This window comes from Astatotilapia calliptera, chromosome 14 (assembly GCF_900246225.1).
Source record: "Astatotilapia calliptera chromosome 14, fAstCal1.2, whole genome shotgun sequence".
Lineage (NCBI taxonomy): Eukaryota > Metazoa > Chordata > Actinopteri > Cichliformes > Cichlidae > Astatotilapia > Astatotilapia calliptera.
In genome coordinates this window covers 5,540,331-5,566,538 of record NC_039315.1, presented here as the reverse complement: position 1 = coordinate 5,566,538, position 26,208 = coordinate 5,540,331, and the positions used below count along the sequence as shown (strand labels likewise).

The 26,208-nt window shown below is 37.9% G+C and overlaps 1 protein-coding gene and 1 long non-coding RNA gene across 4 annotated transcripts in view; both read left to right on the top strand.

Annotated features, from left to right (window-relative positions):
* The window catches only part of tyw1 (tRNA-yW synthesizing protein 1 homolog (S. cerevisiae)), a 56,772-nt gene extending 41,585 nt beyond the window's left edge, over nt 1-15,187 (top strand). For both annotated transcript variants that reach the window (XM_026191614.1, XM_026191613.1), the window contains exons 15-16: nt 6,232-6,399; nt 13,659-15,187. In XM_026191614.1, coding sequence (XP_026047399.1) covers nt 6,232-6,399; nt 13,659-13,880 — 390 coding nt within the window. In that variant the 3' untranslated portion in view covers nt 13,881-15,187. The remainder of the gene's footprint in view (nt 1-6,231; nt 6,400-13,658) is intronic.
* Nucleotides 15,188-17,860: 2,673 nt separating this feature from the next.
* Nucleotides 17,861-23,941, top strand: LOC113036979 (uncharacterized). Of its 2 annotated transcripts, XR_003274531.1 has the most exons (4): nt 17,861-17,890; nt 18,846-18,969; nt 19,427-19,571; nt 23,749-23,941. It is a non-coding gene; the product is annotated as an uncharacterized LOC113036979 (long non-coding RNA). The 2 variants fall into 2 exon arrangements; XR_003274532.1 differs by lacking the exon at nt 19,427-19,571.
* The last annotated feature ends 2,267 nt before the right edge of the window (nt 23,942-26,208 follow it).

Sequence of the window (26,208 nt, the reverse complement as noted above, 5' to 3'; positions counted from 1 at the left end):
CCATAAAGTACAAAGGTACATAAAGACAAAACTAATTTGAAAACATAGATGACAAATTATTAAAGATATTTTACACAATTCTTTGTTATTGATCACATTTAAGCAATATTTTTAATAATATATTGGAAAGTCATAACTTCTACAGCACTAATTTTGGCTTACTTCCTCACAAATACAGCCACATTTTATGTGGTAGCGGAAACAGCGGTACTTTATTGCTTTATTCAATGCCCACATTTGCCCTAGCATTTGTCCAATATTCAGTTGTACATATGTAATTATATATCTATCAGTCTTTATACAATTTTGGTCTCTCAAAGTCTGACCTTCAGATCACTGAAAATCACAGTGAAATCTCTGCCTCATCTTGACAGTTAATAATTTAAGCTGTCTCTCTTGCACAGGTCACTCTCAGGGTGAACTCTCCTTCATGTTATAAAGGCTTTTGTGTCTTTTCTTCCTTAATTATCTTTCTCTGTCACCCTCTTATCTCTCTGTCCTCCTCTTCCCTGTTTCCACAATGAAGAGTATATTGTCCCTTACTGAACAGATAAACTTCTCTGGCTACTGGCAGCTCTGGGCAAGCTATCAACTTCAGCATCATGGGTCCAGTAATTAGTACATCCCAGGATGGATTAATGACAGTATGATAGAGTGAATTCCTTTGTCATCATATCGCTAGCTCTCAAATTGGCTTTTACTGCTGACCGGTGGGGTTGCTTGGGCCTGTGAATGGCTTTAGTAGTTATAATAATCTTAACTTGTCCTTTTTTTTTTTTTAAGATTTACAGTACTTTCCAACAGTCTTAAACCACCCCTTGTTTCTTTATATTTTGGTAGGAAAATTGGGAAAGAGTTGCAGTGATTTACTGTAACACATGCAGACATGGAAATATTATGTCTGCATGTACTATACCAAATACTATTAAAATAATAGTATTTGGTATGACCACCTTTATTCTTCAAGACTGAACTCTCTTTTTCTTTTGTCCTTTATTTGTCCAGTTTCCTCATTTTATCTTTAAGGACACACTGCACAGCATGCCAAGATATGCCAAGTTTTAGGTTTTTGGAAATCACCTTGTTTCAGCAAAAAATAAAATTTTATTATCAAACGTAATTATCTTAGGTGTTTATGTATTTTAAATTGGTTCTTTCCCGAGTTGTCTGTTATCTGTAGACACAATACTAGTTAACCCTTGAGTTAGGTGCCATTCTTTCCTCATGAATAAATTCATAGGTCAGTGATAAATGGCTTAACAAACATGCTTCAGTCTAAAAGTCCAAAGGTTTGCGGATAGGATGAGGACAAAATGCTAGGTTTAAGAGTTTTTTGAGAGATTACGGGTAGCAGACTAGGAACATACTGAAGTGGGAAAATTTATGACATTGTTACCATAGTTATGATCAGAAACATCTGGAAACCTGAAAAAAATCAACTTAATTACCTTCCCAGTGGTATATTACAACAATTTTTTTTCAACAGTTGTTAAAAATGAGCCTTCAGAACAGCTTCAGTGTTCATTGAGTCTGTATGTGTGTACGTATAGCATCCATTAATTAAGATGAATTGTGGCTCTTTAAGAATGATGAATTGTATGCTTATGTGCATGTCCACCATCACCAGCAACAAGACCTTTATTACTGACCCACTAATAACTAGTTCATCATCTTATGTGGCACAACACATTCTGCCTGTACAGTTTACCATCCTCTATCCAATTGCCCAGTGCCTAATTTATCATCTTAGTCCAGCATCAATACCATTTACTCTGCCACAGTCTCTCACTTGGCCTGAAAGGAAATGGATTACTGAGAGCAAAAGAGACACAGAAAGAGAAGAGCCAGGCCAGCATGTAAGTGTATTGAGATAAATTTGGTGAAAAGTGCACAGGGATATGTTGCACAGCGTGAGTGAGGCCTCAATGACCAACATTTATGATTTCCATTAAAGGTAAGAGACATAGATTATTTGAACAGGTGAGGGACTCTTATTATTTTTGCTCCATCTCTCCCACATAGTACAATATCTTCTACCATATATCTCAAAGATCTTTCCCCATCTCTTCCTGCTGCACACTCCTCCTGCCCAGGCCCCTTCCTGATGATTTATACAGAGTCCTGAATGGTTGATCTTTATTCAGCAGGCCTCCGGGCAAGGCTGATAACTCCAAGGTCTCCCATCAATTTTGTACAGCGCTCCCACTGTGTTTGCCCTCAGCCACCCAATTTCTGTCTTTTCAAACCCAACCCAAAGAAATTTTACACTCTGTGTTAACTTTTTTTTTGGTGCAGTGAATTTTCAGTCTTAGAAGACATATGAGGTTGGATTAGTGTAGAAATGGCTGCAGCTCACAACTGGATTCACAGATCCCCTACAGCTCCTCAGTAGATTGACTAGAATAAATGTGAATGGCAGTCTTGAAATGGGTGGACCGGTGCGAGAAAGAGATCAGTTGTAAAACTGCTGTTTGGGTAGCCTCTCTCTGAGGAGTGGAGTAAATTCTCCAACAGAGAAATGAAACTGTTTGTTTCATTTGACAACCAATTCTTTCTTAGGTGAAAATGATTTTTTATTGGATTAAGAAGTTTTACCTCATCTGTCAGATTTGTGTTTTGTCTTTGTTTTTTTTAAATCTGGCTCTGTGAAATGGTGAAGCATCAACTATTTTTACTTCCCTGGACATGTCATGTCTTCAAACTTCCAGAGTTTGAAGCCAAATAGATTATTTCTAACAGACAAATTAGTACTTGGGGCTTTTTCTTTGGGTCTTACTTAACAAAGAATCTAAAAGATAACAAAAGCAGACTCAGAAAAGAAGAGTCACAGTACAGTATTTAAATAGTGGATTGTACCAAGAGTGAAAGAGATGATTTTCACAGCTTTAGTTACAGTGCTTAGTGGTGCAGTGGTTAATGTATTCGCCTAAAAGCAAAAGATCCTCCGTTTGAGAATGAGAGGAGACATAGATCCCTGGGAGTGTTGTTTCAGGAAAGGCATATGACATAAAAAATCAACAATGCAGATTCATCTACTGTGGTTATCTGAGCAGCCAAATTGAGTTTTTAGTGAGTTGTATGATGGTTTGCAGATGGTGGCACTAGCAAAAAGTAGGGGCACCAAACTGGAGGTGGCAGAGCTGAAGATATTAAGATTTCCATTGGGAGTGACCATTATGGACAGGATTAGGATTGAGCATTGTAATGGGCAGAGGAGAGAGAGTGGATATAGTGGGCAAAGGATGTTAAATATGAAGCTGCCAGTCATGAAGAAAAGAGGAAAACCACAGAGAACATTTTTGAATGTAGTGAAAGAGGACAAGCAGAGGATTGGTGTGATAGAGGAGGATGATGGGAGAGGCTGAGATGGAGGCAGATGAGGAGACCGCTAAAGGAACAACAACTGAAAAATGAAAACTGTGAAATACATGTTGACAACAATATATCATACCGAAGGAACTGTGTAAAACAGGGTCTTTCAGCTCATTTTCTTCAAGCTTATAAGAACTTATAAAATACTGTTCAGGTGTGCTTTATGCTGTGAAGATGACCTACAGCAGTATATTTAACAAAACCATTCAAAGGTTTGTGGCTAATGAAATTTTTATCTTTAGGCATTAACTTTATTGGTTTCACTGCCTTTCACTAAACTTATTGTGATTATTGTGAATCACACCTTTTATTTAAAGTTTATGCAGTTAGTCGTTACAGGAACATGATGCAGTGGTTCATGTGTAAAGCTTTAATTAAAATAAGTAATGGCTGGCTGGGTCTGTGTAAAGATTTCTTCAAAAGACAGTTACGTCGTGTGCTGTGGATTCTTACTTTTAACTCCTCTGTAAAATTGTTTTCTTAAATGGTTTTAGGTAACATCTCTGTTTGTGAAGGTCCCCGACTCTTTCCAGTTTTTGCCATATCAATAATCATGTGTAAATACATCTATTTTTCCAGTTGTACAGGACCTTTTTTTTTTTTTCTGAAAATCTCATATCTGAATAGGTACTACTGAAAACATTCCTTAAATCCTGATGCATACACTGATTTCTTCTTCCTCTGTACTGCTTTGAGAGGTGTACTGAACTATTAAGAGGCTGGCTCAGTGATTATTCACTAAGAAATACAAAAACTTCAAGCTCCGACAAAACAGTTGTCTGTGACCTCCACAATCTTTTTGGTGTATAATGCAAAGCCAAGAGCAAATGACAGTCTGACACGGGGTTTTAGTCTGCAGCAGATTCTTTCAGATAATGGCAAAAGTTCGTGAAAGGTGTATTCACCTTATTGCTTTCTCCTCTGCAAAAGTTTCTCTTTATCTAGCGCTAAATCACAACAGTTCAAGTTCAAGACCCCACAATAATACAGAGAAAACACCAACAATCAGATGAACCTTACGAGCAAGCAATTTGGCAACAACAGAAGAGAAACCTCAAGTAGAACCAGGCTCAGGGAGGGGTGGGCATCTGCCTTGACTGGTTGGAGATGAGGGGAGGATGACAAACTGTGGAACAGAGCCAGTGATTAATAACAACTAAAGATTAAATGCAGAGTAAGAGCCACTATTGATCAGAAGAGTCGCTGCTGTATATCAAGTCTTAACAATTTCACAAAATGAGCATTAGTTAGAGTGAGAAACATCAGGGTCAAATGAATCATAAAAGTCACTACATAAAAGGTGAATGGTCAGTTGCCAGTCATTGCCCTCATGGAGCCAACAAAAGGAACTCACTGCAGCTCAATTTGATTGTAATTGACTTGATCTGACTGAACAGGGTGATCCGAAGGGCCAGCTCTGTTCTAGGATGCCCTCTGGACCCAGTGGAGGTGGTGAGTGACAGGAGAACGGCGGCTAAACTGTCATCCCTGATGGACAACATCTCCCACCCCATGCAGCAGACTGTGACAGCACTGAGCAGCTCCTTCAGTGGGAGACTGCGGCACCCACGGTGTGGGACGGAGAGATTTTGCAGGTCTTTCCTCCCCACTGCTGTCAGACTCCATAATAAAGACTTTAACTGATCAAGCACACACATCCATACATATGCAATAATACTAAGTGCAATAATCCTTTCTGTCATCGTTGTATTTTTACTCAGTTGTATATAGTATTTGTATTTGTATTCTATTTTTATCTTATTGTATATTTATTTTATTTTATTCTACTGTATATAGTATTTTATTTTATTCTATTCTGTACAGTTGTGTACTGTATTTATTCTTATTGTATTCTAATTTTTGCCTCATAACTTTTGCACTATCCACTTCCTGCTGTGACAAAACAAATTTCCCACGTGTGGGACTAATAAAGGTTATCTTATCTTATCTTATCTTATCTTATCTTATCAATCAATTACAATCTGGATATTTTTATGCTTTACATTGAACATCTTTGTGGTTCCTTTAGATCTATATTGGTTTAGTTTACCAGTTTCTTTTTTTTATGTTTTTGTGGACTTCTGTCTAGTCTATCAGTTTCTCCACAGGATAATCTACTTTTGATTGCTGTACTCTAAAGAATTTTAAGCAATAATACTTTGTTTTCAGAGGAAAGTATTTGATCTAATCTTACAGTATCTCACACATGTTATTGGTCTGGTAAATATTTGAAAGTCATACCTGTCCATTAGTATCCAAAGTACAAGCTCACCAGAAAAGACTCTGCATTTTCCAGTCTTAGATATTTCACTCAGTTTAATTTTTCAGTATTAATCTTTTGATGAAGGCATGAATACAGAAGCATTTATGCTTTTAATAGCTGATGTTCAATCAAAAAACCACTTCTGTTAAAATATGTTTCTTGGAAAATCTATTTATGTGTTTAAAAAAGAGAGAAAGAAAACAAATGGAGTACTAAGCAACTACAAGTGGATGTGTTTTAATGCTCTACAATGGCTGTTTTGCAATTTTAAAGACACCGATTCAGATATGATCTAAAAATCGAACTAGTTCTTCCTTTGCTCAACATCTCAAAAAGCTTTTATTAATGTAATGCCTTGTAGTTCGTGCAGTCTTGCTGACAGACACTGTGGCACTAAAAAAATTACTCTGTCACTCAAACTAAGGCCTTTGTATGGAGACAAAAAGCTGTTTTGCTGAAGTTTGTGCAGGAAATTATTTGTCCTTTACTTGCATCGTTTCTCTTCTGTATTTTGTGGGGTAAAAATATGTTTGTTAAAATCTGTAAATCTTTCTTTTCTGTACTCTGTTTCTGATTGTCTGCTCATGTGTCTCCAGGGGGTGACATACTGCGGGGAAAGCTCTGCGAGCAGCCTGACGATGGCAAATGTTCCCTGGCACCAGGAAGTGGTCACCTTTGTTCAGCAGCTAGCTGACATGTTGCCTGAATATGAGATTGCCTGCGAACATGAGCACTCAAACTGTCTGCTCATTGCACACACCAAGGTAATAACTCCTTCTAAGCCTCCAAAGGTTTGTACAAAACTACATAATGTAGCACATCTGAAGTTTTTGACAACTAAAGAATATTTGATACACAGTTATTATTTATTTGGAGTTTCTTCTCATCATTGATAATTACTTGGATGTCACAGGGATCCAAGTAATTCCACACATTTGATGCAATTAGTGTCAGTTCAAGGTTTTAAACTTATAGTAAGGTCTGTCACTTAATGTGAGGAAGATAATTGTCTAATTTTCGTGCTTTGCTCAAGATTATATGACTTTTTTGACAGATAATCTAGAAAACGTACGTTTTTAAACATTATTCCACAAGAAATTGATTTTCAGGAAGTTAGTACCACCTATGCATCTGATGGAAAATTCTGATTCCTTCTAAAAACTATGAACTTGAAATTAATAAAAAAAAATTAATGTTATCATTAGACGATACATAATTCTCTGTAGTTTTCCAGACACATGCCTTTTTATCTGTTTTCTCTTCTAAGGTTGTTTTCCAGGCAGCCCAGTGCAGGTTCTTAGTTTTAAAATTGGCTTTTTGATTTTTATCTTGTTTCATAATTTATATAGTTTAGTCTGCTGTCTTTTGAAAACGTCCAAGCATCAGGAGGAATTTACTTCTACAGAGGCAAACCCTCAAAAAAGTTCCAGTCAGTGTTGGGTTCTGCCAAGGCGACTGTCCATCAGCAGTTAATGAATGATGATTAATTGCCATCTTGGCTCTCTCTGACAGGAGAAATTCAAGGCAGCCAGCAAGCAAGGCACCCACACCTGCCTATCACAAAAACACATACACACATAGTAGGAACTCTGTTTGATGTACAGTCACAATTTATGGGAGTGCCAGTGCTCCTTATCCTCCTTTTTTCATTTTCATTTTTACATTTTTTTTTTCAGGTTGGGGGCAATGGTCCAAGTGTTTCTCTCTGTGGTGTGTTTGTTGACTCCTACTGCCAATTTCTTCTTTTCATTTAAATGCAATTGCTTGAAGCTATATATATAAACTGCATATACTGTAAACATCATATCTCTTGAGTCTTGGAAGATTTGAGATATGATTCTAAATAAGCTTTAGTTTTAGAAGTGCTGGCAGCATTGCACAAAGGATGGAGTGGATGGAAACGTTAGCCTGGCTAATGGTGACCATTCTTTTCCAGACTTGAATATCAGTAGCGCTACTGATATATATAAACACACTTTTAATATGTGCACTGCACTAAGCAAATGGATCAGAGACTTCCACTGAATAATTACTGCAGTGATTGTGTTTTGGCTGGCAACGGGTCATTTAACCTTAACTGATGCAGTGAATAGCTTCTCATTTCTTAAAATACCATCATGGTGGTTGTGGAAAACATTGCATTTCTAAATGCTAAAATTGTTTATTTATGTGCTGAAAGTACTGAAACTGAGTTAAGAACCGTCAAACACATTATTCAATCTTGAAAGTTAATGGTGAATGATCATCTTTGTGGTAGAAATGTGGTCGAAAAGCATCCTGAATGATCATGATTGGACGTCACTTAAACATTTGGAAAAATCAGTAGAAAAACAGTAGAACTCAGAACTCAGTTCTACAGTGTGTTGTGAGGGGATTTCAAGGGATTGGGACTAAACACTTTAGCCTTAAGAAAACCACTTATTAATTACACTAGTCATAAAAAAGGTTCAGTTGTTAAATAGCATAAAGTCTGGACTTTAGAGCAATGGAAAATGGTCATCTGGTCTGATAGGTCCAGATTTATTCTGTTCCTGACTGATGATCAGGGAAAGAGCTGGATGAAGTGATGGAGCCGTCATGCTTAGTGCCTACAGTACTGACCTGTGGGAGCATCACGATGCCAGGAGTCATAAGGCTCAAACTGTGAAATGGTGATCCAGGGAGTAGGAGACATCATTTTCACACAGATTAGCACAGAGTCCAGACTTTAATCCCAGTGAGAATCTCTGGGATTGGGCCGTGGTCCAGCTCTCCCACCAACAGCACTAGATCCTGACAAAAAATTAACAAAACTCTGAATAGGAATAAATATTGTAACACTACATAGGCTTATTGAAGCCATGCCACATATTGTAACCAATCATTAACTTGTCGGAGATAGCAATGAGGTGCAATGCTTATTTAACATTAGCGACGAATTATTAGGTCTGGGAATCTAGTGGACCTTGTAGTTCATCGTATTATCATTAAGTTTCTAATGTTGTAGAAAGCAAAACATTAATTACACTGCAATACTTGTATATTCACTTGCAGGAGACGGTTTACATGTTTTATGTTTGCTCTTCAGAATCTGTTTCCATGTTATTTTTAACAGGAATAATAATATGATACCATATCAGGCAGAAATAGTTTGGGGTGTTTTTTGCTGATTAGAATATTTTGGATGGATCTTAAAAGTCGTACTCATGACACTGAATGTTAATAATATGAATATGTTAAGATTGTCGTTCTGTTCTCAAATTCCGTGTGAGATTTATTGATAATTAGACAAGCGTTTTGACTTTATGGAGATAAACTGGAATGTAAGCCCATAGATGGTACAAGTGCACAATAACTATTCGCTGTTTGTGTCTTTTTATCTTTTTCTTCTATTTTTCTTCGGACTTACACTTGCGCGAGTATGTTGTTTCCTGTATCACACAGTCCATCTGTGTGTTTGTCTGTATCCACCTGAACTCACACATACTGAAAGAATGTGAATATGTTTTTGTGTCTGTATTTAAGACCATACTGCAATTTATAAAACTGCCAGGGAGAAATTGGATTATTATAGGTTGTTATTATTAATGAAACTAATGAGCAACGTTAATAAGAAACTGAATTATATCTTAGGTGGGATTCGCAAAAAAGGCAAAAAACCTCAAATATGGAAGCACTTAATTTTAAATTGTGCATAAATACTATTCAATGTTCAAATTTGAGCGACAAGTTAAAATACTCAGCTGTCAAGGACCATTAATTGAAAGGTCACCGCAGTAAGAGGAGTAATCCCTCAAATTCCTTAACCAAAAAGAGTCAGGTAAAGCCTTTTATTTATTCGCCCTATGAAATCTAAAACTAATAATAATTCAACTTCATAGGAGATGATGATCACCATCATCTCTAAATATACCAAAGCGCCAAATGGTAAATGGTCTGTATTTGTATAGCGCTTTACTTGGTCCTAAGGACCCCAAAGCGCTTTACACTATACACAATCATCCACCCATTCACACACACATTCACACACTGGTGATGGCAAGCTACAGTGTAGCCACAGCCGCCCTGGGGCGCACTGACAGAGGTTTAAAGCCAGTACCTGCCTTAGATATATCTCTACAGTGCTCTCCAAAAGTGCCCTGAAGTCAGAGTGAAATGTTTCCTTTTGCTACTTTAAGCTTTGTAATTTCTCATGAAAACATAATGCAGTTTTTTGTTATGCTATTTAACAGTTAACTGTAAGTTGAAATGTGATTCAGCTGTTAACACATGCTCAGAGCAGTGTTAATTTTGACTGCAAATTTTGATTTAGTTTTAACTATAGTCTTTTGAATAAAACATCAACTTAGACATCGAGATTTTTTTTTCGTTTTAGTCGACAAAATATAAGACTGTAGTAGACTAAATATAAAGTTGATTTAGTTGACTAAAATGTAAAGTCTGAAAGTTTGTCATGCTTTTACTGGCATCAAATGTGAAATGTGCATGTCTAATCTTCTCTTCCACCCAAACGTTGACATTTTGCTTTTTACACAAGTTAATTAGTTCTGATTGGATCTGGTTGCTCCAGAATATTTTCATCCCATTTTCATTTTTTAACAAAATTGTCAGTGCATTTCATCAGTTTTTGGCCTGGTGTATTAGTTTTTATTTAGTTATCGTCCTAGTTATGGTCAGGAAATAAAGGTCCCTGACAAAGACTGTGACACAAATTTCAGTGAAATTTACACTGTTTCAGTTGGTACTTTATAGATGAGTTCATCAACATTTATAGTTTTAGGCAGAGGAAAAGAAACCGCTATTGGTGCGCCAATGCCAAAGTGTGACTGGAGCAACTACATAGACCAAAGTAAAGAAATAAAAGGAAAATCAAAATTGAATGAAAACTTGAACCTCTGAATGCCTCCCAGTTATTTCTGTGTAAATATTTACCAATGTGTGCGTGCTGGCACACTGCTGTCTTTGGGCATTCATCAATAATCCAGCAACTTTGGGAATTGAATTCACTTTTAGGTTCCTCTTGTGAATGAGACTGTTTTGCTTACAGGTCTTCAGGGTTTTGAATGTCTTTGTGCAGCAGGAAGAGAAATCAGAATATGAATTCCTTCAGGTTTTATGTCAACTTACATAACAGCAGAATTTAATATGCATCACAGGGAAGCACATCAGTCTCATTTTGTGGGTGTGTGTATTATGAGTGTGTCTATTTCTCTATAGCAACTAGCAATAGATCCTCCTTGCACTGACACATCATCATCATTAGTTACTTTTCAACTGCTGGGATCCTCCCATAGCTGGGCATTTCTTTCTCTTTGAATCTCTGCCTCTCTCATCCATCGTTTTACTTTTCCTGCCACCCTTTTTTCTCTTTTATCTCTTCTCTCTTTCCCTTCCCTCGACTTTTCTCTGTTATTTTCAGTCTTCTTTCATCCTTCTCGGTTTCATTTCTCTAAGAGCACGGTGCAACGAAAAAACAGTTGAGACCCAACCTTGTTTTTATGAAAGGCGAGCTGACTTGCACATCAGTGCTTTCACTAGACTTGTTTAGTTTTTGTTTCAAAGCCTAAATTAAGTCAAACCTTACATCAAATGTTTGAACGTTTATTATAAATGTAGGAACAAAAACATCCTTGTCCCTTCTGGGCTACTGTATGTGTTACATGTGCCTGCATAGAGATGTATTTTTCAAAGATCTTGAGTCTACTTTTAATACAAATTATGCCAGGTACATTGCAGAGTATGTCTCCTCAATATTTCTATCTTTGGTTTTGCAAGTTTTCTACCAGTTTAATGACAGTGCTGTAGTCTTTTGACATTTCTGTGATCCATCTCACAGAGTGAGATATTTTAACTATCTGCCCTGAAGCTATCGTTTGATTGCTTTTATGAAAGGTTGTTTTTGCACCGGGCTGTGCAAAGCACTCAGCGTGGTAGTGCATTGGTAACCTGTAGGTGCTATGAAGAGCTATGCTTGTTTCTGGTGTTTTTGCTCTTTTAGCCCCACGACAACGTCAAATCTTAAATCTTAATAGACAAAGCACTTCTTTGTAGTTAGGTGGTAAAATTGTTCACTCTAATTATTATCGCTGCATCTCATGTATACTTTTTTTTTTATCATTGTGGGGTGGAGGGTTAAGGCTTTTTCTTTTTTGTGATTAACTTCTGCTGTTTCCTTTCTGTTCAAGATAACTTTTTAACATATTAGCGTTTGACATTTACATGGCTTCTATCAGGCTACACACAGGACTGCACACAAGTGCCTCTCCTGGTTGAATACCTCCCTCTGCAAAGCCAAAGAGCTACGTAAATCCAGCATAACTTGGAAGAGTTGTTTTTTCCCCTCTACTCAGAGCACTGTGCTTATTTCGAGTTTACTGTACCTCCAGTTGATTATAATCTATAGACAGAAAAGCTGGAGCGGTCTTCCATCCATCCAGTTGCTGAGAGCTACAGCTCAGTGACATGTTCTGACATGAAAGTAGCTCATTTAGTTAGTTAAAACCGCTGGGTGCCTGTTCTCCTCTAAGACGGCACAGCTTTGCTCTCACAGAGACAGTAATTGTTTACTGACATGCCAGCTAAGCAAATATAGTCCTTCCTCATTACAACAAACATCAACTCCCAACAGGTGATGGTTCCATTATTTTGACTCTTCTTGGGCTTCGTTAGAAGTGGCAAAGAGATTTTCTCTAATGACCGACGAAGGCACTGGGTCATCAACAGGCTAACGTTCAAAAGCCATTTACCCTCAGTGAGGCATCATTAGTCTTTAAAGGGGCAAATCAGCATTCATGAGTAAAAAAGAAATTCATCAAGTTGCTATATTTTTTTCTTTTTAGAAGAAAGTAAGTGATGTGATGTTACTCTCTTTTCCACTTGTTTATGAATAAAGTGGTAGGAGCAGTTTGGTGCGTGAAAATTTTAAAGTGGTGAGCCCAAGTGCACTCATGGGGGGTCAGGCTAAAGCAGCAGTGAACCTGAAACAAATTTTAAATGCTAAAAGCACAATGTTTGTCCCCAGTGACAACATGGTGACATTTTGCATCCAGTTACAGCTTATAGAAAACTTCCAAGTCTTCAGGGACCACTTTGAAATTCAAGCTTTGCTGTAGAGTTAGCTATAAATAGCATCAAACTTCAGAGAAGTTTGGTTTATATAACACACGCTTGCTTCTTTGCCTGCCCCCTGTTTCTTTTCAGTCTTTCCCACCTTTGCTGATAACAAGGAAAACATCGTATTGTATCAACTAGAGAGCACTGGTGCATGCTGGGAAAGTAGAGGTCACGCTCTTCACCCACTGTGCTCGTCAGGGAAAACAGGCAGGCTTAGCGAATGATGATGGAGGCTCTTCCCTCACTGTCAAACACACAAGCTGTTCTCTCTTTCCCGGGTAGTTTGTGTGCCCCACTCAATAAACACACACACACACACACATATTCTTTCTCCACGCTCCGCTGCCCATTTATCTCTGCTCTTTTTTTCTCTTTAGTGAGATGGATGGCAAATTGGGTGATGAAGAAGGAAGCAGTGATTGATAAAACAAGTGATGGGATTGGAAGGGAAGTGGTGGAGTTGATGAATCCCACACCATTTAAAGAAAGGCTCAACTTCTAGCCAGTGGTGAATGTGGAGGAAGAAGCTCTTTAATTAATGTTCATCTTTCACACCTGTGAATTATTTATGTTTGAATTTACACCACACAACACTTATGTGTTTGTGTGGTAATTTGCTGAGAGCCTTTGCTTTCTGCTTTGCTTCAGTTCCAGTGAAATATCCTGTAGAAATGAAATGTGTGCATCTCTTGTTTTACTTTCATGAAATGACAGATGCATGAAATTTGATGGGTGATATTATTTTCTGATACGGAAACGGCTGACATCAGTGGACATGGTGTCAGGTGGCCGTCTCCTTAAATTAGTGTTGAATTTCAAACAGGCTTAGCAAAAGATTTGCAAAAGCACAGATCCCTAAACTCTACTTGGATTACTGCTTGTTGCTCATCTGCAACCTTGTTTCTCTGTCTTTTTGTTTCTGTGGTTTTAGTTCAAGATGGATGGCGAGTGGTGGACATGGATCGACTACGAACGCTTTCAGGAACTGATCCAAGCTTATGATGAGAGTGGAGGACAACAGACTTTCTCTGCCTTGGACTACGTAGCCAAGACTCCCAGCTGGGCTCTGTTTGGAGCCCAAGAACAAGGTTTCGACCCTGCTGAGACACGTTTCCAACGACGCAACAAAAGCAAAGACATCTCAGGATGCTGATAGATGGATGAGCGAGCGAGAGAAACCAGACAGAGGTAGAGTTGCTATAGTGAGCACCAATACTTAAATAAAAAACGGAAAATTAAGGGTTTGTTGTTTTTATTGCTATCCTCTTGGAGCTTCAGAGTTATTTGTGTGTCTGTATGTCCACAGCTGCCTTCCTTGTCATGTGGACTCCCTGGTTTAATTTTTCTTATATTTCATTTCTTTTGACATAACCTCTAAAATCAGCCATGGACCAGAAGAAATTTACTCACTCCTGTTTTCTAGGGATTTGCCGGAACATCAGGTTATTGCTTCTTTTTCTTCATAGATGTGCCTAGATCTTTAAAATACCCCACTTTTTGAAATTATTATTATAAATATGAATGGCATTGATCCTTGTAATAAGGCAGTGGCAATATTTTACTTTGTTGAAGCCATTGACGGGTTTTTCGCACGATCTTATCTTCATTTCTAAAGCTTTTAAATCTAGGTTTTAGTGATGCAACTGCACAGCACAGGACAAGATTAGCACATAAGGAGTAGTGCCTATATTTCTCCTTATGTTGTCCTTGGGAGCACCGCATCTTTCCCGGGCACCTTTGCTCTTCCTCCTACTCATTAGGACTGTGGTTGTTTTTATTTAGAAGGAAAAGAGTTGAGCAGTGAGAGAAGTGCATCAAGGCTGCACCTCCATGGGAGAGTCTTTTTACAGCACATGCTTCTTGATGCTCTCTTTTTTTCCAGTTTTCTTCCAATGCATTGCATTCTCTGTTTTCTCGCATTGTCACCTTTGACTGGTTTCAGCACTTCGTATCTGGATGATAGAAAATATGTAGCGTTTCAAACATATGATGTGGCTGTTTTATTAAAAACAAAATCATGTGTTTGAAGTATTTCAGTACCGCAGTCATAAAAAAGTCAACATTTTGTGTTTGATCATTTGAGCTAAACTAAGAAATGTTTAATATGATAAAGCAGGCATGCTTCTCTTACTGTTTTACATCAAAAACTTAATTTAAACAACACTGGGTACAAAGATGAACCAGATTAAGGTTCAAGTTTAGATTGGATTGGTACTGTAATGCTGCTTTTTGCTGGTTAAATTCATATGTACCATCAAATGTTTGTCATGTCAGAACAATGCAGAACCTCTACTAGTTTGTTATTCAGTCCATATGTAAAAAACTTTTCTTACATGGATGAAAATCTACAGAATCACATGAATTTGGTTTGTTTTCTCAGGTCTCTGATGTGGTGGTGTGTTAATGTATCACTGTAATAAATGTCTTTGCAATAAAGTTCTTTCTCACTCGTGAATTTCATACAGTTCAACGAGATCTTAAAGCAAATAACAATAACTTACTGTACTTCTCGCAGTTTTTTGTTGACTTTTTACTTGCAGCAGTACTGAGAAGTTGACATTTTAACAAAGGAATGATTGTGGCAAAAGTTTTCTAGGCTGCACTTAGAGGCCACAAGGAGAGCACTAACCGAACAAAAGTGATTCAGACATACAGCAGCCCCTTTTTTAAATTTCTACATGTAACTTTGGCACTTCAGAAATAAAAATATTAAAGGTGATGGTAGTGGTGAGTTAGGCATACAAACACATTATCCTCTACCCTCTACAGAAAACTTGCATTATTAAGTGAAGGAAATGAAGGATTAAGCCATCCTTCATTTCTTTATATTAATAAATAGAGAGAGAAAATGCTATGTATTTTTGGGGACTTTCTTTTTTTTTTTTTTTTTTTTTTTTTTTTTTTGTTATGTGTAGACACAAAACTAATTTGTTCCTTGAGTTTATTGGCTTTTTTATGCTTGAATGATTCATAGATAAGTGTGAAGTGGCTTAACAAACAAGCAAAAAAACAAAAAGGGACTGGATTGAAAATGAGTCAAAAAGCAGCCAGTGTCCAAAATCTGGGGACTGGGGAACTATTGCTTCAATAAATTAGAAGCAAGGGACATAAAACTCACGGTGGCATTTAACTGTTCAGAAATTGTGTTCTTTTCAAAATACTGTGTGTCTCATTTTTAGTCCACAAGGTGTGGAGTAATTTATGTAAACTGAGTCTTCGTGCAGTTGGAAAATTCTTTGAGCTGTAGTATTGTTAGGTTTTTAAGATTATATATGGCCAGGTCGGGCATAAAGTCACTATTTAGCTATTTCTAAGAAAGCAGGGCTTCATAGTTCCTGCTGATGCGAGAAATGTTGAGATTCTTGAGTGTGGAGATTGTGGGGTAAACTGAAAGGTTAAATAAGTAGAGCTGCATGGCTTCATCTTTATTTCAGTCTGCAATTACCACAGACAAAAGAAAAGAAAGCTGTCTGGTTGTCTACTTCTATATAAGAGTAGGTGGATGGCTCTACCACAGATAATAGCATTTTTTTTCTTTCATTTTGCAATCAACAAGAAGCGGTTCCTTTTTTTTTCTTTTTTAAATAGTGGGGCACATATCAAAAATAGCTGTAAAACATTAATAAGCACCAGTAATTTGTAATTGATATATACTGTCCTTCACAAAGTTGAGGTAAAAATGCCATACGTGACTTTTAATCCGAATGCATGTAAAGCATGAGAGCACATTGCAAATTTACGGTTATTTCTGGCTTTATTGGTTTAACTGTACCCGTCTCTGTAGTCAGGAGTGGGAATCTGCCTGCCTGCGGTTTAAGTGCCTGCGGTTTAAGTGACTGGTAATGACTGGTAATAGCTCCTTTTCCACAGGGGACTCATGATAAGAGAGCAGGATATGCACATTTTTTGTTGTTAAGTTATTTGCCTCCTTGAAGACAGAGCTCCCATTGAAAGAACGTGATACTGATGCATCATTGGGTTGATGAAGTGTTATGTGCAGTAGGTAAGTCTGACTGTATTGAGGCAAAGGTTCATTTGAAGGTGATTATTAAAACATCTAATTTCAGTTGGATTTGATTGATTATTCATCATCGATTCACTCACAACCTTGTGAATAGTGAATAGCTCAGCAGATAGAGGTCATCTAATAATTAGAAGGTTGGTGGTTCGATCCCTTGGTGCATATTTGGTCTGCATGCCAAATATCCATAGGCAAGATACTAAAAATTCCCATTTCACTTAATGGCTTGACTGGTGTATTTTAGTTTTTTATTCATTACATAATCTTAAATCTGCAAATGTATCCGCCGAACATGGCCGTTATTTTTATTGTGTTATTGTGCAACACATTTAACCAGCACTGCCTCCTGCCAAATCTTAAGAGTTTGTGTGATTAAGCAAAACAAATGTCTAATGTCAAAAGGAACATAATGAAAGCATGTTGTTACGTCCACAGTGGAATAATGGATTCAAAATAATAATTTCCCCATGACTGACACGTTCCCACTTGTGTGCTTGCAATGCTTATTGCCATTAAGACTGGAAACTGGTGCACTCTCAAAGTCACTTTGGATTCAGGGGTGCTTTTTACCAAATAGCTTTAATGTCAGTGTAACTTTGAAATGTCTCCAAAAGAGTTTTATCCAGTAATGCTGTGAAGCACTTTGTTGTTGCAGTTGCAGGTGACAGTTCTGGGTTCAAGACTGTTTCCAGAGAAGGCCATTCCAATATACACAAGGATAAATCTAACTGAATAAAAGTATTTCTTTGTATGGAGAAATTGTTGTTATTATTATTACTATTACTGTTAGTGTTGTTATAATGTGAAAGCATTTTTAAATGAGAGAGAAGTCGTGTCCATGTGCTCTAGGAGGACTGATGGAGGATGATCTCTGCTCTGATCTCTCAAACAATACTAGCAACTCAAACAAACTGACCTACGTAAACAAAGGGGAAATTTAAATAGTCGCTGATCAGCACACAAAAACACAAAAAAGGGGTAGAACACAAACAACCTAACTGAAACTAGCATAACAATTTCCAATTCCCCTCCTGATCCAGAGTTATGGTATGTGCCAATTTGCTGGTCTCCATATAGGCTTGCTCCTCCCCTTTTCCACCTCTTGGCTCATCAATCAAAGGACTGGAGCAGCTGCAACTGAGGTCACTCAGAAAACAAAGATTAAATCATACATAACAGTCTAAACTAAAATGTGCGCACTTATTTTAGAATGCAGTATTATGTGAATATGTAAATTAATTCTAAACCAAAACTAGTTATTTATTATCCTGTAAATTAAATCCTATATTTAAAGAAAGAAAAATGTGAGTGTAGTGTTATGTGTAAGCCTCTAATATTTGGTGGCTATTAACACTGTGTGGCTGTAACTGCAGCCATCACAACTTATTTCATCCAAAATGCTTTGTTAGGTTCAGATGTAAAGTGCCATTTTAAAGCAGGGGCTACCAAGGGATATTATTTTTGGCAAGTAGGAAATCACTTTTAATTATTTTCCAGGTAGGTGTGGAGTCCACTGTCTCTTTGGAGCCCAAAAGAGTACGAGCAAGGGTCATTATGGGGATTTGTCAATGAATCATCTCCTTTACAGCCATGGTTAAAAATTGTTTTAGGTGTTCATTTTTTTCTCCTGTTTATGTCCCAGAGGGACATCCATTTAAAGCTGCTGCCAGTGTGTACAAGCTCACAGGTAGCTTCTGATTGTGAGGCTGTAAACACTTTGTCTTCAAGTCCATGGATCATTCTGCTTTCAGCATCCACTCAGCACTGTAACCTGGGAGTAAACTGTGTATTTATAAAGGTGGAATTTTTAAGGGTGTGTCTAGAAGCATCCTTTATACTAATGTGCCCAGACCTCATGGGAATGTGAAAGTGATAATGGTATTTGCAGATGACTGGTAAATGTGTTGGAGGACATGATTGCGTGTTTTCAGAAGAGAAAAAAGTCTGTTTGCCTCACTGGCGAGTTTTCACAGCCTGTTTCAAACCATTACTTTCAAACCTTCTTCGTCTTCAGCGTTTGTGGGCAGCGTGTAGACTTGTATGTATATGCAGATAATGTTTATAACTGTGCATCTGTGTGTTTCCTGTTTGGGCCAGATGTCCAAAGAACCTGGGCTATAAGCAGCTTCCTGTTCCTGAGTTAATCCAGTCTGTGTCCATGTGCAACAGACCATCAGTCCTAGTTGGTTTACCTGTCTCAAAAACCTGCTCCTGGATTGTGGTAAGTCAAATCTTTGACTTCCTGTTGTCAGGTGACCCTTCGCACTTTTAAGTTGCCTGCTGACAGTAGATTTAGATATGTCTCCTCGTGATTTATGACAATATTATATAACAAAACGAATCTTTTTAGTAATGTGAATGTCAGCATTAGTGTTAACAGAGTCATGTGAGTGAACTGAGGCTTACTTTAAATATTATTTTGTGGGGGATTTTCTAGTGGGGCTGTGACAAGAAATGAAAAAAAGAATAAATATACATAGTGTACTCTACTGAATACTTTCTTTGGTGTATTGTGCTTTGAATAATGACATGCTCATTGTTCATCTTTGGTCTAAAATGTCTGAAAAGGCTGACCTATAAGCCTGCTTACACCCAGCTGTGTTTATATCTATAGTACCTGTACATTCAGAAGCTTCTGTGACTGCTTTGCTTGTCCGTCTGTACATAAATGAATTCAGACGTGCAGGGACGAGTGTATCGGCACTCTGTCAAATCAACAGATTTCAAGGGAGCAGGAGCCAAATGTTAGGATGCCTGCTGCCAAAGAGGAAACTGCTGAAAAAAATAAAAGCCTCACACAACTGAAACAGGGACCCATATCTGGTATTATAATGCTTTATTACAAGCTAATGCATTTTCCTTCAGTTCTTATGTTACATGTTCAGATTGCTGTGGTTCAAATGTGGCAGGAGAGCACAAATCACACCCCGAGAATGTGTGATGGGAATCGTTCTGCTCCAGCTTCTTTCTCGTGCACTCAAATTCATTTGTCACATCACTTGAAGCAGCAGTGAAGCTCAACTGTTAGTACAAGCCCACAAATGCTCTATCAACACATACACCTGACCTCCTATTGGTTGACTAAATTAACTTTGCTCACTCATTTATCATCTGGGTCGTCATAGTGCGTTACTCAAAGATGCAACTGCTTAAAAACTGACATTTGCCCCCAGAAGTATTGGGATGCTGTATTGGTTGGTTGTAGCGTGTCGTGTCTGTATGAGACAGGTGGGGCGAACGACCTTGATTTAGCTCATATGCTAATTCCCTCTTAAAACAAAGTGACTCAATTAACCAAATGACCGTCTAATGAAGGCATCGCCTCGCATATTGATGCTTTATTTTCAAAGGAGGATTTGCATTCTAATGGTGTAATGAATTCTCGCCTGACTGCTGAGTGGTGGTAAATCACACAGCAATGCGATGAATCATAGAAAATCTGTCTCAATAATGAGTGCTGAAATGCATGCAGGGCGCAGACTGATTAGGAGAGATAGGTGCTAATTGCCTGCTGTGTGTCCTGGATCATTGTTTCTTTCCTCAGGCTCAGCTGTCATATGGTCTGTTTCACAACTCGGTGAATAAAAGGGGAAACGTCCATGCAAACATTTGACACCATCAAAAGCAATTAGCAAAATCAAGCTGAAGGTTAAACTTCTTTACTTTCTTTTTTGCTTTCTTGAGCACCATTAATGTTGACCTGCAAAATAACTTGTATCCAAGTCAAAATACCTAATTTCACAAAATTAAGTATGAAGAAAGTACAAAATGACCAGGCTATATCTCCCTTTTCTGGCTTCACCTACTGTAATATAAGAGTCACATGAGTCACCTTCATTCATATACTGTACCAACCCAAGAGGCACCTATCAGCTCTCACGCCGTGGCAGCTGGGATAGGCTCCAGTCTCCCTGTGACCCTGAATTAGATAAGCAGAAGAGGATGGATGGTAACAAAATAATAAAATACTAGAATTTCATTCAACAAAATTTCATACTACTACCCATGTCAGCACACCTGTCACTTAAGACAGCAATCCCCTCACTCCAGTATGTAAACATATGCAGACGTTATGAACTTCTCTGCTGTAAAGTTTGTTATTTTCATGTGATAGTCTATGAGGATTGTTTATTTTTTGGAGCCAGCCTCAAGTCCCATGAAAGGAACCGCGTCATTTAAGCCTTGGCTTCATTTTTCAGCTCCAGAGGTTACCACTTGTTACCTCATTAACATAACCCGGAATCTATAATCTACCAATCTATCAATCTAATCAATCTATCAATTTACCCGTGAGTATGATCAGTCACAAACATGGGCAGGCCCAATCCACAGAGTAACATAAAAACAAGAAGGAAACTATAATATTAGAAAAATATGAAGCTGATAATGCAGTCTGAAAGCAACACAGCTCCTAGAGCTAAAGCGGAGGAGAGCAGAGCAGAAAGAGGGACTGTGCACATGTAAAAGCTCTGTATGAAAAGCACTGTATTAATGGGTGCACTTCAAGACTTTTGAGTGGCCACAAATAATAGAAAAGCTCTACATTAAAAAAAATCAATCTAAAATTAAATCCAAAAAAGGCAATCTAAGGAAAAAGAGATCGTCTCATTTAGCAAACTTCACTGCCCATCACCGAGGTGCCATAATGACGCCTATAATTACTTCTGTATTTCATTGAATTAATGAATTGGTTCAATGAAGAAATTCCTATGTTATGTAAAACTTATTCTTAGATATTCTTTCAGCTTTAACTTTATCAGTGTTAAACTGTCTGAGAGCAAAAAATAAGCACATCTAAAAACATAACACAGACTGACTTCCAGTGCAAGGCTTTATTGGTTATTAGGTTTTTGTTTTATATGTATAGATCCTTTATCTTAAACTAATCTGCTCCAGAGTAGATTAGGTCTGAAGAATAAGTTTCCAAGATCCTATCAAAAGCAAATCCAATTTGTAAAGAGTTGAACTTCCTTCTCTGAGCATCAAAACCTTCTTCATTATATAAAGTGACTTAAATGGTTATGTATTAAGTTAGGATGCTGTTGTAGTTGAAGGCACTGTAAGAAAGTTTCTACGAACTGGTGCACATCATAAAAATATGCTAAATTACAATCTCAGCCAGAAAGCCAGAGATAGTTCATTCAATGTTCTATGTCCAGGAAGCATATGTAGCACAATTTCATGTAAGAATAATTGACTTGGCTCTATCCTGTTTTCATCCACTTACAGTTGGTGGCTGTGTCTGTATGTACACTAAATCTTGCATTAAGACTTTAAGGATGCTCATTAGAATAAACAACGTGGCAACAAAGAGTCAGTGTACATGTACTGGGAGCACACAATGCTCTCAGTACATCTCCTTTTAAATATATTATCATTTAAATTGAGAGAAAGAGAGACACAGTAACAGTCTGGATTTCAAAAAGGTTGTCATATGCTATTTATATGTTTCTGTCTCATGGAGACTGTGTGTTGTCTCAGCGAGCCTATTGGTGGGTTTAGAGCACATTATTCTGTAACCTTTATGTCCTGTGGTTCGCTATCTGCTGCTCAGTTTGACTGATGAATGGATGAGAGGCAGGTTAGCAGACAACAAGTCTGGGTTGCACAAGGTGACTGAAATAAAGACCTGTGATACTTGCTCCATCCATCAGGGAGCATCCATCCATCTTCTTCTGCTTAACCAGTTCAGGGTCAGGAAGGGGAGTTGACACCCTCTCCCAGCTGTCATAAGACAAAAGCTAAGCGATAAGCAACCACTCACACCTATGGCCAGTTCAGAATCACAAGTAAGGACTAACCCCATGCATGCCTTGGACAGAGGCCCTCCAGCTGGCGGGTAGATTCAAACCCAGGACCTTTTTAATGGGAGGCCACTGCACCATTGTGCTTGCCCTTAATGTGCCATGATGTGCCATGTGAGAAGACAGATGGTTTGAAAGAGGAGCAAAGGAGGCTATGCATGTCTGCTGTGAATAATCATTGAATAGAGGTGTCGGCTTACATCTCCATCTATCAGCCAACTACAATGCAGTCTTAAAATCCCATCCCAGGTGCTTCAAACCCAACTCGCACCTTGATGACTCAGGTGACCTCAGTAGGTCACATGATAGGATGGGGCAAGGTCTCACAGCGATTTCACCCCGCCCCCCGAAGTGTTGGTACTGTAGTAACTTTCTGGAAGTACTTGCACGAAGTTTTGTCAAACTCTGAAAATAATTCTATTTTAATGAAAACATGCAAATGCAACTTTTACCAACAAAAATGCAACAAAATATCCCTGAAATTTTTAGACAGAGAGACACAGATTTCTAGGACAGAAATCTTTCTAAAATATTCTTATACTGTAACCACCAACTGAAGATTACCATATGAAATGCTCTCCTTTTTAAATCACCTCTCTTTAGATCAGTTCTCCTTCATTCATGATTCATATCCAATAAGGTTATTTTGGCACATTTACAGACAGGCTGCTGTGATGTGTAACTCCAGCCTGTTCACTGCAGTTTTTGGTGATTAAGAAGCTGAGGTTGAGTAAGTGAATCAGTTTAATGTGAAAAATGTTAATGTAATGTAAACAATTGTGGAGCTATTTTAAAATATGTCTGTTAAAGCAGGACATTTGCCTTAAATCAGAACCGTCTCTCACTGGGGTTAGTATTCTTTTGTTCTTAAATCAGTTTAGTTTCATTTAGTTTCCAGAATAAGTTTTCTGGTTTTAGTTTAATTCTTATTGTTTAAAAATCTGAGTTAAAAAATAACTAAACTAACAAATACTAAAACTAAGAATATTTCCTCTGTTTTGTTTTGGTTAGTTTTCCAAGTTAAAAGTAATTTTAGTTGATTTTTCATCGTTTTCTTAGAAGCTTTCTTTCTTTCTTTTTAAATCTTAGTTAACTACAATATTTGTTCACATATATTTTAACTAGAATAACCTTGTCTCTCACTTGATCCATGACAACAGCACAGCTTTGAAATTTGTATTTCGTCTGCTCTCCAGATACCTGACCACCCAGCGTGATGGTTTTTTATTTTTCAGAAGCCATGGATCTGACCTCCGTGCAGAAGAAGAGACTTGCTCAATTATATTTAGCCACAGCTCCTTCTGTCAATAACAGGCTAAACCATGGTAACCGTGAACTGACTGCACTATGTTCCTCAGACAGGACTTGAACTTGAACTGAAAGGTTTTTTTCCCCAGAAAAATAAATAAATAAAATATCTAAACTCTTGCTGAATTATAAAAATCGCCAGGGTGTATTTTTGCATTTACTTAATCAGATTTATTTGTACTATTATTTGTCCTCACAGCATCAATTGGAAAGCAGGCAATTTGAAAAGCTGCTAGTTAACAGGTCCTGTCTTTGAACTGTGGGAGGAAAGTGACACTAAAGGCTCTAAACTGCCAGAAGTGTGAATCTCAGTGTGAATGTGTTGGACTGCTTGTGTGTGATGGAGCAGCAACTTGTTCTAGGTGTTCTCTGCCTTTTGCCAATACATTCAGAGAAAGTCTTTTTGCCACCGTGTCATAACATTATTGTCACAGAAATACTGTTGATCAAACTCTATTTTTCCCTAGTGCTGAAGTCCAAAATCATATTCATAAGGATTGTTATTAGCGTTGGTTATTTCAGTTTGGTTTTAAACCAGAGCTCATACCATTGCTCTAAAGACATGGATGGTAAGCTCCCATTTCACCGAATCATAATGCAATGAATGAGATATTCCGAATCATGCCTCTGACAATAGCCATTTAGTATTCACATAGTTCTAAAAAGACAGTCCTCCTCTTTGTCCCCTACAGAGATAAGCAGCAGGGAGAAGCTTTGTGGTCTTCAGCTGCTGTCAAGCCTCATCGTTGAGGACTTTAATTTTGTTTCAGCAAATCCAGAGCAGATGAATTGACGCATTAGATTCCATTTTGAAAAGTTACATGAAGCCACAGCAAAACCAGAGACATTGTGACTCATTCCATCAAGAACACACACACACACACACACACACACACACACACAGGCTCAGAAATGCTGTCCCACTGACACATGCACATACACACACCTCATGGTGATGAGCTTTCTTTGGCTGAACTAAGCACAGATTGGTTTCGTGATGCATGGTAGCTGTATGTGCATGTTCGGATGTGTGTGTGCAGAAAAGCTAATATCAAAATAGCTTTCAACGCTGCCTGCTTGAGGTGTATCCTAAGCCCAGAGCTGAAAAAAACTGCTAAGACTGCAATTTATTCAAACATACTTCCTCTAAATTGCATGGTTAATGACCTACCAAGCTTACTTGTTTTCTATTATAGGGGTTTCTTTATAGCACAGCCTCTATGAGAAGCTCCTTTTCAAGTAGTTATAAGACAAACAAAAGATAATCTTGAGTTGGATTAGTTGTTTGTCTTCTCTTGTTGTTTTTACATTCACAGAACCAGCATAACTCCCATCCTATAAGCTCCTTTTAATCAATGGAATATATTTTTGTCACAACATCCACGTAAATCCAAACAGTAACCCTCTAATGCTGGTGTCACAGTATATTTAAGCAGCTACGGAGTTACAGGCTGTTCCTACCAAAGAGTATTTATGTATGCACTTCTAACAGCATGAGGGTCAATCTGCAGGTAAATAATAGACCTCACCGGAACTCACAATCAGCTGGATCAGGGTGATTTCTCTACTCTGATTGCAATGTACAGGACACTGTAAAAAAAAAAAAAAATGAACTGTTTCATAAAAACATTTCTGCCTGTTGCTGATGTCTAGAGTCCAGAGCAGCAACACAGTAGATATGTGTTGAGGAAACATTACTGAACATAATGAGACATTAATTTTATAAATTCTGGTCCTCATTATAGTCATGGCAGGTATACTGTGTTACTGACAAGCTGTGACCCTAAAAACAAGCACTGTCCCTCACATTGCTCCTCCCTCATCACATCTGGATTCAAAACACCAATATGGCAACATTGAAACCACTCAACGTAAGACATGAAAACAGGATTCACTAACAGATGTGTTGATCTCATCCATCTTTTATATTCACAAGTAGTTTCTTGATAGTCTGTAACAGATCATGGACTGTGTATAAAACCTTTGTTTTTGCCTTGACCTTCTTGAACAAGAGTCACATGTACACTTGCTTCTAATAACCCCATGCAGTGCGTGGCAGCTTTGCAATGCACGGGGTTTTGTGCTCGCTTGATAAAAAGGAATTTCATGTTTATTGGAGAAAACTGTTATTAGTCAATATGCAGTACATCCAGCGTTTCTCAGACTACACTGTAACCAAATTGTCTGCCTGCTGACTCACTCCAAGTCAGACCAGGTGACTCCTTCCAAATGCCTTAAAATGTGAAAAATAATTGTTGCAACCCTGACAGTATAAACGTGGGTGGCACTTTTGGCAGGACCTTTTTTGTCCTTTGGCATTCCTAGTGGGCACATTACCCTGAATCTAG